Source organism: Tachypleus tridentatus, chromosome 1, assembly GCF_004210375.1.
Source record: "Tachypleus tridentatus isolate NWPU-2018 chromosome 1, ASM421037v1, whole genome shotgun sequence".
NCBI lineage: Eukaryota > Metazoa > Arthropoda > Merostomata > Xiphosura > Limulidae > Tachypleus > Tachypleus tridentatus.
In genome coordinates this window covers 48,963,200-48,983,005 of record NC_134825.1, presented here as the reverse complement: position 1 = coordinate 48,983,005, position 19,806 = coordinate 48,963,200, and the positions used below count along the sequence as shown (strand labels likewise).

Genomic DNA, 19,806 nt, shown 5'->3' with positions numbered 1-19,806 from the left:
TCAAATGGATTGTGATATAAATCAAGAAAACAAAAAAGTGAGACTATGACCTGTTTACAGAATAAGAATTATTCTTTCATAACCTTCTCTATACAACATTATTATTAGTACCATGTTCACCTAAGACTTCACACAAATCACTGTTTTCAGAAAATATTAAGTAGCTGCACTAAAGATAGCTGTGCACTGAAACTTACCTGCATAAAATAATAATGTTAAAACATCCAGTTCACAAACATTAAAATCCTCTTATATATATAGATAAATTCTACTGTTAACTTCCAGTGCAGTAGATATCTAATGCCAAATTATATACACAAAAACTTCTTTTCATATTTACTATTATTTGCAATTACCCAAAGCAGTAGAAAAATATTTTTTTAAATTATAGAAATTTACAAAAAGATTCACATTTTGTTGTGGTGATTAATCATACAAAATCTTCAGAGGAAAGTTGATTTTAAATATAAAGAAAGTTATACCAATAAGATTTGATTTATTTTATATCTGGTTTATGACTTGTTCACAGTATTTGCTATTTTCACAAATGTAAGCTGGAAAGAAAGAAGCTCCTGTATACTTTCAAACAAAGTCAAAAGGACATCACTTGCTATCAAACTGGCAAAAACACTGACCAACAGCAAGTTTAGGAAGTTGTGAATTTAAAACATGTCTTTTCTGTTCCTTGGTGCCTATTTATAATGACTAAGTCCAATAGTGTATTTTAAAAAAAAACTTCACTTTTATTGTATATAACATATACTTTCAGAGAGATTAAAAGTAGGTAGAGTCACAAAAAAGTGCATATTTTATACGTTCATGAACATTGCAAAAGATGTAAATAAATGTATTAAATAACATGTGTTGTACATTTATAATTCATAAAACAGACAATTTTCATTTATCTAATCACTGTTTCAAAGTAATAACAACAGTAGCAGTTGCAATATATCAAACAACACAACTCTTCACCAAACAAGGTACCGGAAGACTATTTATTACACATCAGATACTTTTTCCTTCCTTTAAGTTTGACAGAAGTGGAAGGAGTATAGCAAAGGTATGGTTGCTCCTGAGATATTTCACTCACAGGTAAACTAAGTTTTATATATACATATAGCTGTGAAAACTGGACGTTTATATCCTTCATTACAAAACTGCCAACTTTACAACACCACATACAGAATCTATATAAAGACAGATAATATGATACAAGATATAAAGAAACTAAGTAATTTTATAATGATTTTGGCCTCTTATTAATTTAATTTTACTAATATTTATATCAATTACTGGAGAATGCTTTTCTTCTGATTTTCCTTAATTTTTTTAAAATCAAATCATTATTTTTCATTATCCAATACAGTTTTTAAGAAATATTACTGTCAGATATAGAATATACAGCTTCTTTCAGTATTGAAAAAGTAATATAAAAGGTCAAATTCATAATTTATTTTTTTAGTGGATAACTGACTTTTTTGGGAATCAACATGAAAATTTATTGCACAGTGAAAGGATTACAAAGCTTAAGTACAGGGTGAAATAGAAATTAACAGTCAATAACAGATAAACAATAAACATTATCAATACTTAACACTGACAAATATTAATGAAAAAAAAAACAGACTGATTACATATAAAAGACATAACCGAGTTGTTACTTTAAACACAGAAAATAAAAATTATACAACTTCATCAAGAATGTTGGTGTGTCAGTTGTGCATTTCAAACATCTTTCTTTTCTTGTACTGTTAAACTAAAAAATTCTGGAGCTTTTGTAAACATTACCAAAAATGTTATAAGATAATACAATAGTTTCCCAGAATTTCTATAGCTTGATAAAGAATTCCTTAAAAGTTTAACAAAATTGTAAACTTTCACTGAAAATTAAGTATTTTTAATTTATCACAATATGTTCTATAGTTTCTACAGTTTAGTAAAAATTACTTACAATATTGTTGATGCTCTTATTTATAGAACAATCTGAAGTTTAAAGAGTTGCTATTACTCAATAAAGACTACCTATAGTTTCTTTCCAATAAGCAATGACTGACAGCAGCTTTTACATACAGTAATAATGGAATAATTAAAGGATCCTGTCATAGCTTTACAAAATGTACTATAAATAGAAGATTTCAACCATACTATCACAACTTTGGTTTACTTGTTGTAGACTGGCTTTTCACACACACATCTTTCTGAAGGCACAACCCTTGTGTTCACTATACCTGTTCAACAGTTACCTCCAGTTTATCAATTTACTGAATTTATACATCCAAGAAATCTTGAAGATTAGCTTTTATTTTTTTGTTCTGGAAATAAAGAGATCTTTTTCTATGACTAGTATGTAACAGTTGTCTAATGACTGTCTTTTAACTTTTTCAACCACTCTCCAGGGCTCGTCCACATGCATCAGTATCCACAGAACATGCCAGTTTATGATGCATTGCGTACTTTCCAGTCCAGAAACGTGCAGTTCTTTCAAATGATTTTCTATCTTCAATATAAAGCTTTCCTACTTCTGGTTCCATACACACATAGCAATATGGGTCTGTTAACAAGGACTGAATGCTAATTAGAACCTAAAACAAAAAAATGTAGGCAAGTAAGGAATTTAATTATAACTATTTCTGACTGAAAATTATTGGACTACCAGTCCTTCACATAATGGCATGACTTAATCTGTGGTTACAAGCATGATAACACACAACACGTGCATAGCACACAAGGCCAATTCAGATAAAATGTAGTATCTGAATGTTTAAAAAAACAGATTTAAATTATTTCTAACCACAGAAAAAAATTATATAATAACAAGGTACAAGTAATATTAGCTTAAAACAATAAAAAAACATAACAAACAATCCATTCTCTCTTAACGAAAAGGTCAATGAAATGGAACGACAACAACTGACTGTGTGTGGGCTGGGACCACTGCAAAGAATTTAACAAACATGGTTAAAAATAAGTAAAGATAAAAACATTTTACTGCAGGGTATATTACTTTTTGTACTATCAGTTTAATTAGTTTAGGTGAATAACAAAATTTTCTCGTATAATTAGGTAAGTACACTTTTAGTTTATTACTTCATTTCTATACAAAACACTACAAAATTACTATGTGATTAAAAGAAATTACAAACTTATCTAAAAAACATAACAAATCTAATATACACCATCCTTACATAGGTATCTGGACTCCCTTTTAAGGCAATGCACTAGTCCTCCTTGGAGGCCAAGCTACCTTTCAATATAATTGCAGGTATCAAGTGCTGTTTGGGACAAGTAGAATGCCGAAACATCTAAGCTAACATTAATCAAGAGGGTAGTCTTGTAGGATAAATTATGTGCAAAGATCAGTACCATGACTGATGATCCTAGGTGCACTATACTTGACATCATCAGAAAATATGATTATGGAAAAATAGTTTGACTGTTCAGACAGACATCCAAATGTGACAGATGTCCATTTGTACAAGAGGTGAACCTTTGTAGGAAGCTAAACTATAACTTATGACTGGACACCATCATTTCACAACAAACACTGGTACTCTGGGGTGGTTAGAAAGAGGAAACCATACATTCAATCACTCAGTACACTTCATCATCTAGCCAGGTACAACAGAAATTAATCCCATATTCTACCAAATGGACAAACATAATCTGGAGAATGAGAATTAGATCATGTTAGTCTAAATTGGCATGAGCAGAAATGCATGCATCCACTGGAAGACCAATGTGCGAAGTGCATCTGATAGACTCTCAATACCAGTAGATTAGATCCTGACAGAGCACCTTCTGAGAGCCATGTAAGGTTTGTTATACAGTGGCAAAACAATTCTTACTGTCATGCCATGTCTTCAATTCTAAGAAAGGTTGGTTTGTCACTGTATGCTTCAAACAGTTGTTCAGAGTTCTGATTTGAAAGTTTAAAATCTGTATGGGTGTAAGCAGAGTCAGAATATTTCAGGAAGCTAGTTGACAGCATGCCTCCTAAGAATTCAACAATAATTTTGGGCAAGTGGATGTCTACACAGTAATAAGCCTCTGAATACAGAAATACCAAGATATTATCATGTCCAAGTAATTTTGGTAGGGTAGTGTTTACATTTATGTACAAATGAGGTTAGAAAAATCCTCTACTGCACCAAAATATTTGATCATGCTATAATCTACTCACTAGACAAAGAAATGTTTTGAGCATGTTGTTGCAACAATAAGCCAACACAATCACTGAATTGCTGTAGAGTACAGAACAAGTGGATTCAATATTTCATTGTTTCTATTCAATAATCTTATGTTTGACATCCACATTTCAACTTCACAAACCACACACACACATTAAAATAAACATCCACTTACCTTAGAAATAGTTAAAGCAAGACTCCAATTATGAGTGATTGAATCTAATCCAATATCTCCATGGCGACTCACATTAGGATGAAAAACTTTGGTGATAAATCGAACAACAGGTGGCTTCATGGGATAACTAAAACATTTTAACAGGTGTAAAAAATGAAGACATTATTTGCAGTTTTCAATACAGCTTACATGCGAGAAAATGTTTATTAAAATTACCCACCAACAAAATATTTGAACTAATTTGACAAATTCAGTGTCAAAAAATTAGAAATTAAAATATTTCTAAAATTAATAACAGAAATGTTTCTTTTCAGTAGTAAAACTAATAACTAACCAACCTCTGTATCACTACAAAAAATATATATTTAATACAGCTCCAAAATTTTGAAGACTTAACCACATTATCTTACCTACTTGGTATTTGCAAATATAGGAAAAAAAACCCGCCTTCATATGGACTTTCAGCTGGACCCATAATAGAAGCCTGCCAGTGACAACACATTCGGTCCATAGGGGTTGCTTCAATTCCTTCAGGAGGATCAGCTTGGAGAGATTTCAGTTCATTCCTTAAACGTTTAGCACGCCAAGAGTCATCTCCAGGTCCCAGTTGGATCTGTAGTTGATAAAATAAAACATTTAGATAATATGTGAATGCATAGAAGTTTTAAAAATATTTACATGTAAGATTTGTTATATGCAATGATTTTAATGCTTTAAGTACTAAGCACAAATGGTGATCAAAATAGAACAAAAATTTACTTCGCATGTTTGAAAATAATATGCAAAATTGAAAAGAACAATGTCATAATTTTTTCCTTTTAATTTTAAGTAATTGAGTAAACAAAGAGTCAGAAGAAGAATCCTTTGAAAGTGTTTGAAGGACAATCCCAAAGATGAGAGAGTCAAATTCTAAGACCTGATGTGTGAGACGTACCACTTCTGAGGAAGGTATACAAAACAGTTTGCCCATTGCAGAAGAATGTTAAATTGATGGTGGGAAAACAAAAAGAATGTAAAAGTGGGAGAGAGCTATGGCCAGACAGTGATCCAAACCATGCAATATTTATGAAATTCAATGCTACAAAATATAAAAGTAAGTGAAATGAAATGGATGTTCCCCTAGGTGTAGAGTGCCTTTGGCACAACAGACTGTACACAGTAACTACATCCAAAATTCTTGCTGCTAGAAACCGACATCCATGCCGGAATAGGAAAGAGGATCATCTTACCAGGAAATTACCTACAATGTAAAACCCATCCATCTGGTTGGGAAAAGAAAGATAATCATACTATCTTCACCTTAAGTTCATGAGACCAGAGAGAATCCAGAGAAAGGACAACACTTGAAACAGTAAAATGGGTGAGCACAGAAACTTATTTTTCAAAGCAAACCATACCAATTTATTTAATGCAAAGCACTGAAAGGATGGGCAGCCCTCCCTTTCTACTTTATCCACGTAGTTCAAAGGCGAGTGCTGTACAGGTTGGTTGGTTAGTTGATTTAGTGTTTCATGGCACAAAGCAGCTAGGCTATCTGCACAAATGTCCAGTAAAAAAGGTAGAAGTAAATTCAGTAAAATTCATAAAAAGAAATTAAGATAAAACAAAACAATGTTAATAAATAAATAAATAGCATAAAACCAATGTTCACATCTAGTCTACAATGTCAAAAGAAAAACTACAGTAATTCAAGTTGTAAAGAACTTTCTGTAGCGTGACTGTAATAATCATAACTCGCCAGGAAGACTAGCATGTAAGTACAAAAACCACTGTCAGTCACCTGAAGTTGGCCTTTCCAGTCCTGGTTTCGAGTTACTTAATGTTACAGTCAATTTCTAATTTCAAACTGAACAAGATGAACTATGATTTTTAAAATGGAGCCACATTTAAAAGGTGTATAGTATAAATTAAAAAACTCAAATGGCATTAAAAAGATTAATGGCTTTTAAAAAACTAAAAACATTACCAAGATGGGCAGTATCACCATCACCAATAACACTATCTAACATTATGGACAAACCTTGGGACAGAACATGTTTAAATGGTGCTGTAATTGTGAATCATAACAATGATATGAAAGTAAAATGTGGCTTATTGTGATCTGAGTGTTAAACAAACACACTGGTGCATCAGTTCCAGATAAAAGAAAATGATGAGTTAAAAAACTGTGACCAATGCGTAGTCTAGTTAAAACAACTTTCTCTTTCCAATGCTTATGGCAACAAGACAGCCCAAGTCCAATAGAAGGTTTTATTTGGAAAAACTTGTTTTCTCGTTGCTCACTCCAAGTCAACTCCCAGCTGGCACAGAGCCAAGCCTTTAATACAGGACCATAGTCCATGTATGGGACAGGCACAGCAGTGATAGCGCCAGAGCAGATAGACTAAGCTGTCAGCGAGCATCTTCCCGTGAATACCAACATGGCCCGGTATCCAGAAAAACTAGATAGAAGTAGACGTCTACAGAGAAATGGGCCAGTCAGTTTTGAATATCAGCATGAACAGAGTGTGAACCAACATAAAGTAATTCAGGGCCAGGAGAGAACTAAGTAAGTCAGTATAAAGCGTGAAGTTTGAGTACTGCTTAGCTTCTATGTGATCCAGGGCAAGAAAAATGGCATACAGTTCAGCAGTAAACACAGAAGCTGTAGAGGGGATTCTGCATGCAACCACCAAATCCCAACAAACCATGGCAGAGCCCACACAGTAACCTGATTCCGAACCATCTGTATAAATGGGAATGGAAGGATGGTTCGAAAGATGTTCAGCAAATAGCAGACAGTATTTCCAATCGGTAGTGTCTACTTTTCTCAGATGAGTTAAAGATAGGTCCCAATTAGGAACTGTAACAAGCCATGGTGGGATGGGCTGACCAGTGGATACAGCAATGTTATCCAAGGACAGACCCAATTCATCCAACTGCGGCTGGATACGAAGGCCAAAAGAAGCAATGGCAAACAATCTGGTCTGAAAAAGCATGGCCCATCGAGGAAGGAAAACACAACCCCTTTGGTAAAAAATGAAGTTTCGAAGCATATAGTAAAGACAGTTGCAAATGGCAGAGGTGCAAAGAAGGTTCATGAGACTCTATGTATAAGCTCTGAACTGGTGAAGTGTGGAAAGCCCCAGTGCAGAGTCAAAGTCCATGATGATGAATAGGGTCTAGCATCTTTAAGCCTGATAGTCTGGCAGAACCATAGACCAGTGATCCATAGTCGAGTTTCAATGGAATAAGAGCACAATATATCTTTAGCATAGAATGTTGATCTGCTCCCCAAGTGGTAGAACAGAGGACACGGAGGATGTTCAGTGCTCTTGTACATTTGACCTGTAGCTCCTTGATGTGTGGTATAAAGGTTAGCTTACAGTCAAAGATAAGTGCCAAGAACTTAGTCTTAGAGACCACAGGCAGCACAACTTCACAGATACCGTTGGTGGCAAAAGTGCATGCAAACGGTTTGAGAAAGAGAGAAGGTAAAGCCGTCTGCTGTGATCCACTTCAGTAAACAATTGAGGGCATTCTGTAGCTGAGATATACTTCATGTTCAATAACTGACATGAGATGTGAAAGTCGTCGACATACAGCCCATTTGCAACAGTGAGAGGGAGTTGTTCAGTGACAGCATTAATTTTTATATTGAAAAGTGTGACACTCAGGGACTCCAAGTTCCTGAAGAAAAGAATGGGAAAGTGTTGAACCCACACAATCTTTGAATCTCCTGTCCATTAAAAAACTTTTAATAAAAAATGGGCAAATGGCCACGTAACCCACATGAATGGAGGTCTCACAAGATGCCATACCTCCATGTTGTATCATAAGCCTTCTCAATGTCAAAGAATACTGATAAAAGATGTTGTCATTTGAAAAGGCTTCTCTGATTGACTTTTCAAGTCGAATTAGGTGGTTCATGGTGGAGCACTGTTGTCGGAACCCACACTGGGTGGGCAAGATGAGGTTGTTTGATTCAAGGAACCTAACAAGACGAGCATTAACCATCCTCTCTAAGGTCTTACAGAGAGAGCTCATCAAAGCAATTGGATGGTAGTTTGAAGGAATCTTGGGATCCTTTCAGCCTTGGAGAAAGGCAGGACATTCTCCTGCCAGATCCAGTTAAAAACAACCAGAAGGATAGCAAGAGAAGCAGGAGATAGATGGTGCAGCATCTCATAGTGTATATAATCAGATCCAACCAATGTACTGCCAGACTGATGAAGGGCCAGTTTGAGTTCCACCAGTGTAAAGGGACAATTATAGTCATAGAGACAATCAGCTTGAAAGGAAAGAGGTGATTGCTCTGCCTGAGTTTTGATGAATAAAAAAGGTGGAGGAAGAAGCAGAAGTGCTAGATACTTGACAAAAGCTTTCACCTAGAGTATCAGCTACTTCCTGGCCATCAGAGAGCAAGATCAAGAGGGAAACAGTGATATTGCCCACTGGCCTTTCAAATCTTGTCCCAAATGACTTGGAAACTGGTGGTAGAGGATATGCTGGTTGCAAACTTAACCCAAGATTCCTTCTAGCTTTGATGTTTTATCCATTGAGCACGTGCACAGGCCCTCTGGAAAGCGATGCAGTTCGAGAGTGTAGGATATCTACGGAAAGTATCCCAGGCTCGTTTTTGAGCCTTCTGTGTCATGTGGCAGGCAGGACTCCACCATGGAGGAGGATATAGTGGAAAACATGTTGAGGCTTTTGGAATAAATTGAGCAGCTGCTTGTATAATACAGTCAGTTACTTCTTCCACACAGTCATCTAGTGATGGCTTACACACAATGGGAGGATCAAATTCTGCGAGAGCAGTGAAAGAGAGCCAGTTTGCCTGATCCAGCTTCCACCGTGGCATGCAGGTCAGTTGTCATCGACCACGGCCAGTCTCTCTCAAGATGAAAGGAAAATGATCACTGCTTCGTGGAGTAATGTTAACCCTCCATGAAAAATGGGAGAATAATGAAGGGGAGCAAATTGAGAGATCAACAGCAGTAAAGGACTGACTAGGCACAAGGAAATAAGTTGAACAACCAGTATTGAAAAGAGAAAGGTTGTGATCAGAGAGCATACACTCTACAGAGCAACCACTCCTATCAATATCAGCACTTCCCCAGAAGGGATGATGTCCATTAAAGTCCCCAATTAAAGGGAGATGGCTACTGTTCAATGAGAGCATCAAGGTCCGATTGATCATATATCTCTCCAAGTGACAGGTAAAGAGAACAAACAGTGATGGTATGACCCAAGGAAACACGGATGGCTACGACCTCCAAAGGTGAGTCGAGTGGCAAAGACAGGGTGGGAACATGCTGATCAACCAACAGTGCCACCCTTCCATGCACTTGTCCATCACACAACCTGTCATTTCTGTATAAAGAAAACTGCCGAAAGGTGATTGTATTGGCAGGTTTCAAAAAATGTTTCCTCTGAGAAAAGACAAACAGGATGGCAGGAAGCAATCAGTGTTTTGATGTCATCCAGATTAGAACGTACACTTTGACAGTTCCATTGTATCAGGGTGGCCATTTTTATTTACATCTAGGCAAACTGAGTGGAGAAGCTTTCTGTCTACAACTACGTCTTTTTTCCTTACTGTCCTTATTTGAGGGAGGTCTGTCGACCTCCATGGATCCTGCCCTGGGTCTATTGGGGAGGTCTTTGCTGTTGGAAGGGGATTCCAGAGACTGAGGAAGTGAACAAATGATTGTTTTTGCATCTTGGAGTGAGATAGAAAGATGAATCCAAAAAAATTCCTGTACCTGGAACCAAAGGATGTATATCTTGGGGTTTGGTGGATTGTACATCAGAGACAGGTGTCGAAGTTGATTCGTCATCCTTTTTATCCATGGAGGTCAAAAGAGTTTTCATTTGTTTGGAAAATGATTCTTTAGGAGGCACAGAGAGTTCTGTCTGCACTCCCACAGTAGCTGTGGAATGAAGTGGACAGCAATTTTCAGGCCTCAGGATAGGTAATGTTATAAATCATTTTCAAATGCTGCACCTCTTTTTCTTCCAATCATTTAGGGCAAGAACGAAAGTAGGATGGGTGTGAGTCATTGCAATTGATGCAATGAGGGTCTGTTTCACACTCATAGACATCATGGTCTTTGCCACTGCAATGAGCACACATCAAGGAACCACAACATGATGTCTTCAAGTGACGGAACTATTGACATTGGAAACATCGGAGAGGGTTTGGAATGTATGGTCGTACTCTGCAATTAAGATAACCTGCCTTGATGGTGGCAGACAGACATGATGACGTAAATGCGAGTAGAGATATGCCTCACTGCAGAAACTCCTTGGGTGGAGAAACCAGCGAGAATCTTCGACTGTGTTATGTTCTTCAAATCCCTCTCAACAATAACTCCTCGTGATAAATTCAAAGTAGCATTAGATGTAACCTCTATAGGTATATCTCTAATAGCCTTAGAATGCAAGAGGAGTTCACTGTGTTGAGATGTGGATGTTTCCACCAATATTTCACTGGATCAAAGCTTTTTTACTGACTTTGGAGAGCCAGCAAATCCCTTTAGTCCCTTCTGAATGGGAAAAAGAAGCATTTGCCCTAAAGGTTTGTCTGAAAGTGAGTGCAATATAAGAGAATGAGGTACAACAGGTGGTACGGATGGTGAGGATTGCTGCTCAGAATTTTCAAGACGTGGTTGTTTACCTGTAGACTGTTTTTTCACTAAGTTTTTATTTGGAGGATCATAATAAAAAAAAAGAATATTTTGGTGCCCATTGACCTCACCCACCATGGAGCCCAAGAAGAGGATGCACTGCAATGCAAAACAAGGAAACTGCAGTAATGCCAGGGTTTCATGAGCACTATACCCAAACACCAGCATCAGACACAATGTCCACAACACCTGTTGAGAACATCCAACACTGGTACTTGGTTGACCCTAGCCCAAGTGTATCAGCCAACTGACCCTAGGGGGGCCATCCAAAGGCTGCCCATCTACAGGAATTCAAGGCCAAAGTGGTGTGTTAAGGTTGGATCCCTCAAACTCCAGGATCCTCTCCTCCCCGTCACAGGTCACCTCACACGGCAAACACGTGGATGGATGTTTAGATCCCAGAGAGGTAAGCTGAAAGAACAGAACCTTCCCCAGGAGGTTCCCCTCACCACATACAGGAATCCACACTGAAGGGTTAAAACAGTAAAGACCATGAAGTGATTGAGATAGAATCTATAGATGCAGAACCATATTTAGCATCAAGCAAACAATATAAATGAAGAAAACCCTTAGATAAGACACATAAAGGACAGTGAGGTGCCAAATATATAAAAGGAATAAAGATAATATCTCAGAATGAAACAAAGAAGCAACTAAACAAAATTTAATATAGCATCACAAATAACCCAAGTGAATCTAAATGTACACAAATAGCACCAAAAAACAAGCCAATGGAGAAAAAGGTGAACATAACCAATTATCAGTGAATGATAAACAAATAGCAGTGTCCTACCATAGAAGATCCTAAAAGTAATGAGCCATGTGTGGAGGGAATGAACTGAAAATGACAATCATCACAATATGAATGGAAAGAGGAAGAGGTACCTCACAAAAATTTCCATACACAAATGTAATACCAAAGATAGGAGATGGAAGGAAAGCAATAACTATAGGAGTGTCAATAGGGTAAAATAAAACGAAGAAAAAATTAAGGTATCATATAGCTAACAGGAACAGAAATGCAATTGAAATAAATTAGAAAGAAGTCTTGCCTGATGGTAAGCTAAACCAAAAAGAATTAAAGCCTCTACAAGGATAAGGCTTGCAAGTACACAATCTCAAAGGAGAAACAAAAATCTCAGTCATCAAAAAACAGGTTCAGATGACATATAGAAGGAAGATGAGCAAATATTGTGAGCAGAGAGGGTAGGCCTCACAAATGAAATTAATGATGAGAAATATAAATTATATAAAACTAAGGACAAGAGCTATAAAATATAAACAAAGACAAGAATAATGTAGTTGATACAGTACAAACATTAACAAATTGTGTATTCAAATAAACATATGGATGTGATGTCATGTGTTGAAGAAAAGATAAACCTAAATATCAGCAAACCCATAAAATGAACCATGGGTAAACCAAAAATAACATGCACTTATTAAGCCTAACTGAACAAAGTACATATAACCTCATTATTGATTAACCTAGAAGTAGAACTAATCAAACAATGCATAACAAAGTATATCACAAAGTACTAAAAAACACTTCATCATACAACAAGTATGTACAATATTGGGATTAGATTGTGTGCACGCTGGCTCAAGGATTCCATACAAACTAAATAAATAGGAAGAATTTAAATGACAAATAATAATGAAAATGAAATAAATATGATTGCACAAAATTAAGGAAGCATGTACTTACAAAAACCTGTGTATGAAACAAGATCTATGGAAGAAAAAATAATACAGTGAGATTAATGATGGATATACCAGTAAGATGAATTACAGGTAAGCCTAATTAAATGGCACAGTAGAAAAATATAACTAAGACTAATGGTTTATCTAAACTTGACTATGAGTATTAACTAATCTAACAAACGTTACATTATGGAACCCAAGTAATGACAGATAATATTAAAACAAAAATGTATACAAAAATCATAACTGTATAACTCTTATTTTTCCAAGGTCAACAGACTATTTCAAATGTATGGGCCCCCAACTGGAGGAAAGGCCTGAAGAAAGTCAGTTCAGTGGGTGATCAATCTCCTGACAAAGTAAAGCTAAAACATTTTCCTGCAGAGTATCATGGCCTGAAGCTTGTATAAATATGCTAGCAGAACATATACCCTCCAAAGTAGTAACGCAAACATTATTATCGAAAATGAATAACTAAACAAAATTGTGTTGGCAGAAACAATAAAAAAATTTTGTAATGAAGTAATATGTTGCATAACTAGAGAGAAATACATACTTACACTTAGGAATAACTCAACAAGTTACAGATATCACTATTGTGTAATAAGGAGTAAGCTTGGTGAGAGAAGTTAATACAAAGATGTGTAAAAATATTAAAATAAAACACTTGGAGAGCACAAACTAAACACTAGAACACGTGTACTGCAAAACAAGAAATGATAGTCTGGGAGAATTGAACAGAGGAACTCATATGCGTCAAGAGAGAATGTCGCACTCTTATTGGTGGAAGGTTGTTACATCATTATTTGCATAAGATACATAAGAAAGAAGATGAAAGACTTGAGACATGCATAAAATATTTTTTTGCACATAGAGGGCAACACTGAATGAGAATAGCTCCTTATGTGAAAGAAGGTAATGTAACATATCAGATCATGTGCACTCCAGTAGTTAGGGTGTTTGGAACCATGTGAATCAAAAAGGTAAGAATATTTTTAATTTCTGTTGCATCTATGTCCTTCCAGTATTTTTAAATGTAGTTCTTTTCACAACTCTTGCTGTTTGTTGATTTAGACTGCTGCATATCAATTTGTTTCTGTGACCATTATGTCAAGTAATTGCAAAATCACGAATAAGTTAATCAACAGGTGAAGTATCTTGTAAGTGAATTATAAAAGCAGAGTTTCCATTGAAAACAAAATCAAGTGGATCTTGCACAACATTCAATCAGTTATGCAATAGAACACCAGGATTCATACCCCCTACTTCTCCTCTATCCCGACCAGGAGCTGCCTATCTATCACAAACTGGTATAGCAGAACCATGTCTATCACCTCTTGTCTTATCTCTACAGCCATGCTGTCCTCTGTTGCAAATCCCATACACTCTAGTTCTTCCATGTGCTGCCAATATTGTATAGTCATCATGTGAACAAGAAGAGTCTGGTTATTACTGCTATCATCAGTCCACATTTCAATCTGAACATCACTGTCTTCTGAAGGCATTGCTTATAGATAGGTAAAATTTGTGCATAAAGCACATGCACAATATATACTATGAGTCAGCAGTCAAAAAGTTATTTTTTTTAATTTAATGTATTTTTACCATAGAAGCTAATTCACAAAACATCTAATATGCATAAAATGCACACAAAAACTTAGAGTTCAACTGATTACAAAATTTATGTAAAAAAACTGCAACTTTTGAAAATTTATAAAAGTAATTTTACAAAATAGCCATTCTTTAGTTTCATAGGTAAAAAAGTATATCTGCATTTTACTTTAAAATTAATAAACTTTCATATTAATTACTCTTTGTATGCCACTACCTAGTCCTTTAAAATGAAGAAAATACTTATACAATCTACATGCTCACTTGTAAAAACATATTCCTTGTATATGAATTAACCCATTTTTTCTTACCTGTTCTGCAATCTGGTGTAAACAAATAATACAGGGTGTACTTTCTACTCTGAAAAAAAAGTAAAAACAACTTTCTGCATTTTCTTTATTATTAGCTAAAAATATATTCCATCTTTGAAGTTATTTCATAAATTTTAAGATCCATCTCACAACAACAAAAAAATAAATTACTATTTCAAATATTTTAGTTTAAAAACTATTAAAAAAACCTATGATACAGGCAAATGTCTTAAAACTTTTACGTAAATACAAAAGTAAGTATTTCATCTTAAATTATATTTCCAGCAAGTATTGAAATAGTATTAAATTTCTTCTGCAATATTTATATTTTTCATATGACTTACAGAATTATAAACTTAAAAGTTGAAAAAAAGGAAATGTTGGTAATATTCTGCTTACAGTTTTGTATACAACATTCTCCAATGAGGATTTTTAAACACAGTAATAAATAATGGCCAACGCTTTCTGAGAGCAAGATACCAATGATCATCAGTGGTCTCTGTTTCTAGTATTTGATTCCATCGTTTACAAACTTGACCACAACTCCACAAAGACAGGTCATCCAAGTAAGAGAACACCAATGCTAAAACTAAAAATATTGATTAAATGAGTAAACACTTATTTCCAGAGATTTATCATAAAAAAGTGCCAAGAAAACTTAATTTTTGATAAAATATAAACTCAAAAAAAGAAGTAACTTCCTACATGCAAATTTTGTAACAAAACATGGAAGACTGTTGTTAACAATCATCACATAAATTTTTTTATTTGCACTCAAAGAATACTGTGATCATATAAACAAGAGAGAATTCTAAACATCACACATCAGGTCTGTACCCAGTTTAAGGAGCAACCACATTTCTCAACTATACATATAGTTGCTGTAGGTTAAACCAAGTTTCAGTTGCTGTTATTTTTTAGTTACCAGAGCCAAATATCATGTGACCAATTACTCAAAGACCTCCACTATAGCCATATTCAATCACATATTAGTAAGTTTATGGCTGACATTTAATATTTAGTTTTCCAACAAATGTAGCATTATACATTATATGCAAGATAATTTATTGCATTTAAAACAAAACAAACGTTTAAATATTATAATTATATGGTGATTAGTTTCCAAGTAATTATTTTACAAATGAAACTAATGTTTTTTTGGTATAATATAAAATAAAACAACTGACCAAAAAAATTAAATTTTAAGGTATGTTAGCTGAAAAAATAAGGTTGTAATTTCTTTTAATGTAAAAGGATTCAGAAAGAAACATACATTCACATATATATATAAACACACATTCAGAGAAGTTACTTCCACAAAAATGGCCTAAAACAACCTGGAGGGGTCAACAGGTTTAACCACTCACGCTAAATGTACATCACATAAAGGACGATTAATGGTGCACTTTGTACTGACATCAGTAAAACAAGCATGTACCATGAACCACAAGAAGAATTATACACTCTGTAGGCTACAACACAGCATAACATATGAACTTCATAAGCAAGAAATAAAAATATTTTGTACTCTTAATTTTAGTTTTACTTATTCTGGAAACACAAAAATTTCAGGAAACCTGCAGAGCTACATCTAGTTTTTTTACAGTATTTATTTCTCCGAGAACGTTTAGTGTTCACAAGTAACCTGGTCATACTGAAACTTCTACATACCTTCTGCAGGGAGGTGTTCAGCAAGGCCCTCAGGAACAATAGCCAGCTGCTTCGGACAGGTTAATGCCGATATACAGTCTGAAAGTCGATCAACTTTAGGAACAGATAATGAAATTTTTGGTTTTTCTCCTGGCTTATATGGTAATATCTCATAGAAGTCAGCTGGTTCTTCATTACCAGAATCTTCAGAATCACTTTTCTGAAACAAACAAACTATAACTAGACACAATATTTACTACATATTTAAAAAATAATTTCTTGTTTCAATGAAACCCTTTTTTCTCAGAAAAATAGTGACCAAACAATCAGCTAAAACACAACACTCATAACAAACTGTTTAACTTAAACATGTCAAAATTTTAAATTATTTTAAAAATATAATTTTATTTATAATTTATTTGAAAATAATACTTTAACAGTTCTTATTCCATCATATTTTTCAAAAAATCTTAGAATGAATAACAGTTTTATATGTTAGAATTGGCAACAAAGAATCAGGGGTAATTTACTTACTTCTTGAAATAACTGAATTACATCCAGCTGGTTGATATTTTCTGGGCACAAGAAAGCATGACACGTAGCACATAAGGGCTGTCCAAAACAAGGGCCATAAAAACCACAGCATGCATGACAGGAGGCAAACTAGAAAAAAAAAGAAAAAAAGATTAAAACTTTGTTTTTTTTCACATTCAAAACTACAGGTGTTCATAATGTATGCCATATTGAGATACAGCATAGTTAAACCTAGCAGTGCATTTTCAGGCTAATATGTGTGTAAAACATAACACAAGAAACAAAAGTTCATTCTTTAAAAAAATAAACAACCCAGATGAAAGTAAAATTTATCCTATTTTCTAATGAAACTCCTGTCTGGAATATATACCAATGTAAGATTAACCATTCTTATATTTTATGGAAATATACAAAATGCTTTAATAAGCACACAGTTGTAAACTTTGTATCTCAACTACAGTGATAAAAGATACCACCAGTTCATGTATTGATACAATATTAACTAATGCCACAAAAGCATCAGTACACTACTGATACTTTCTATATATCCATATATGTATTCATTTAATACAGTAAATGTTAACCTGCTTACTAATTTCACAATGAGTGAAAAGAAGTATAGAAATATGCACTACAGTTGAGAAAGCAGCAGCTAACATTAGAACAAACAAAACACAGGAGGTATTGCAATAAAATGATCAACATGGCAACCAGACACCAGCATAAAATCATTTACAAATTTCAACAACAACACCTCTTACCCTTCTTTTATCAACACAAAAAATATAAAAAATAAGTTATCCTATAATCCCTACTCTTAACCCTTTCCAGTAAGTCAATATACATTAAGTAAGGAGACAAAAACTGTTCACAGGTAACCAAGTAATGCTTTACTTGTGGCTTATATTGAGACAAGTGGTTTTTTTTACTTTTTAATAGATATCTATAAGTACATCATAAAACTGTGTTTACCTTAGTTCTAGCAACAAGGCATTGTTTTGATGGTCTAACTAACTTTTCTGCAACTGTGTTACTATATTAAAAGTGTGATCCAACGTAAGATAACCCAAATACATTAGCTTGCACTTACTGTAAATAAAAATCACACATTAAATATCGAGACTTACCAGTTCATTCAAATCATTCTATAATACCTTAACATCATAAACAGAATAAACATATTGAGAGAGACTAACATTACTAATTGTGTCCCTATCAATATCATTAATGTGAATAAAAAAAGCTCCAAGCATTAAACCCTTAAGTTCTATTCTACACTAGTAATAAGGGTATAATATGACAGGACTCCATCAATGACAACCAAACATGCAACATTTTAACTAACTAGCATTTCCCCAACCTCACTGCCACCATAGATTATGTATTTTCTGAACTACAACTTTTAGAAGTATCACAGTTCATTACATTAAAAAATCTCAAATATACTGTAATAACTAATACACATACTTTACCATCATCTTAGAAATATAGAAAAAACCTTAAGCCTAGTCTCACAGTTACACAGATTATCTATGTTGATAATTAGCATGAAGACCAAAATCTTTGGGATTAAAACAGTTGCTTGACATTAGTGTTCAAGAGAAAGAAAATTCATCTCTTCCCTTTTTTCTACAATGACATAATCCTTACCCTAACTCTGTTGTCTTGCAACATGAATAAAGTTGATGAAACATTACACTTCAACTCAAATCAATCCACACACTAACAGCTGCTAATACAAATAATGTTAATGTAAGATGTTTCAATCACTGTATCTGTCATATCCAAACAGATACTTTTATTTGTAAATTCTTATTTGTAATTATTTGTATACCTTTTAATTATATACTTCAACTTATTAAAATAAGTTTTAAACCTTTAATACATTTTTAAGTGCAATATAAAATAGATAAATATAATGAGGTTTTCCTGTTTAAATTTTGTTGTTGTCAAACTAAAATTGTTTTCATAATGTGATGTTGAATATACAACTAAATGGGTTATGTTATATTGGTTGAAACATAAAAATTATTAGTTTAATTTCTCCATGACCATAAGTGTGGAATACTCATTTTAAACTCAAAATATTCGAGAATTTGTCCTCCTGATCAATGCCAGTGCAGATTATGGATGTGTAAAGATAATGGACATGATTCACAACTTTTATTTATGCAGCAGTTTAACATAAGTTTATCTTCCAACACTTTGATATAAGATAGAACAACAATGAGCCACTTTTAAGTTGAAGGTTGTTTTTCACACCAACCGTGAGCTGTAGTTTAATTTTTAAGTAAAAATTTAAACAACCCTTTATTTTTACAGGTAGAATGTTGGTCTCCACTACTGCAAATAACAATTTCATAACTGTTAAAAATAAAAGTCTTTCTTTCCCATATAACTAGTATATTTCCATCTTCCTCAGTCATATGCGAGATATCGCTTTCAGTTTAAAAAAATCACATTGACTCATCGTTAAAATGGGAAATTTCAAACTTCCATTGTATGGTGGGGTTAGTACTTCTTGCCTACCCAATCGATATCTCTAGGTACTCTTACCAGTCTTCTTAAATCAACAAAACTTGAAAAACTAATGTACTGAACGGTCAGTAAGGACTGAGAATGAGATCTAATTGGGCTTCGTTTATATTAAGTTACATTTTGTATTTTGTAGCGCTTGTCACAACTCCGAGAACTCAAGTTACCAGAGTTGTTAAAATAAATAAAACTTCCTTAAGGCATTAAGTTTAAAAGTCTAAACTCGTTACAATATGTTCACCTTAATGGGAAATTTCTTATACATTTTTCTTGCATACTCATCACACACAGGTTCTCCAAGCTTTAAATCTCCAATTTGCAATAACGAGCTCCACTTCACACTAACAGCCGCCATTCTTCCGTGAGTTGAAAATTTGTAACTCGATAATAGAATAGTTCTTGATATAGATGGCACGTTTTCGGTATTT

At 34.2% G+C, this 19,806-nt stretch overlaps 1 protein-coding gene across 2 annotated transcripts; it reads right to left on the bottom strand.

The window, feature by feature from the left end:
• Positions 1-722: 722 nt before the first annotated feature.
• Positions 723-19,806, bottom strand: LOC143222969 (uncharacterized). Of its 2 annotated transcripts, XM_076450669.1 has the most exons (9): positions 19,620-19,806; positions 16,844-16,972; positions 16,331-16,529; positions 15,059-15,248; positions 14,660-14,708; positions 12,742-12,765; positions 4,773-4,975; positions 4,363-4,489; positions 723-2,582 (listed from the first exon to the last, which is right to left on the bottom strand). In XM_076450669.1, exons 1-9 carry the CDS (start codon positions 19,731-19,733, stop codon positions 2,382-2,384), a joined length of 1,236 nt encoding a protein of 411 aa, XP_076306784.1. In that variant the 5' UTR covers positions 19,734-19,806; the 3' UTR covers positions 723-2,381. The 2 variants fall into 2 exon arrangements, with proteins under 2 accessions (XP_076306784.1, XP_076307586.1); XM_076451471.1 differs by lacking the exon at positions 12,742-12,765.

Coding starts and splice junctions, on each gene's coding strand:
- LOC143222969 (XM_076450669.1), bottom strand. CDS start 19,733: ATGGCGGCTGTTAGTGTGAAGTGGAGCTCGTTATTGCAAATTGGAGAT. Junction 16,973..19,619: donor ATAAGAAATTTCCCATTAAG/GTGAACATATTG, acceptor TTTTTTTTCTAG/TTTGCCTCCTGTCATGCATG. Junction 15,249..16,330: donor TGAACACCTCCCTGCAGAAG/GTATGTAGAAGT, acceptor CAATATTTTTAG/TTTTAGCATTGGTGTTCTCT.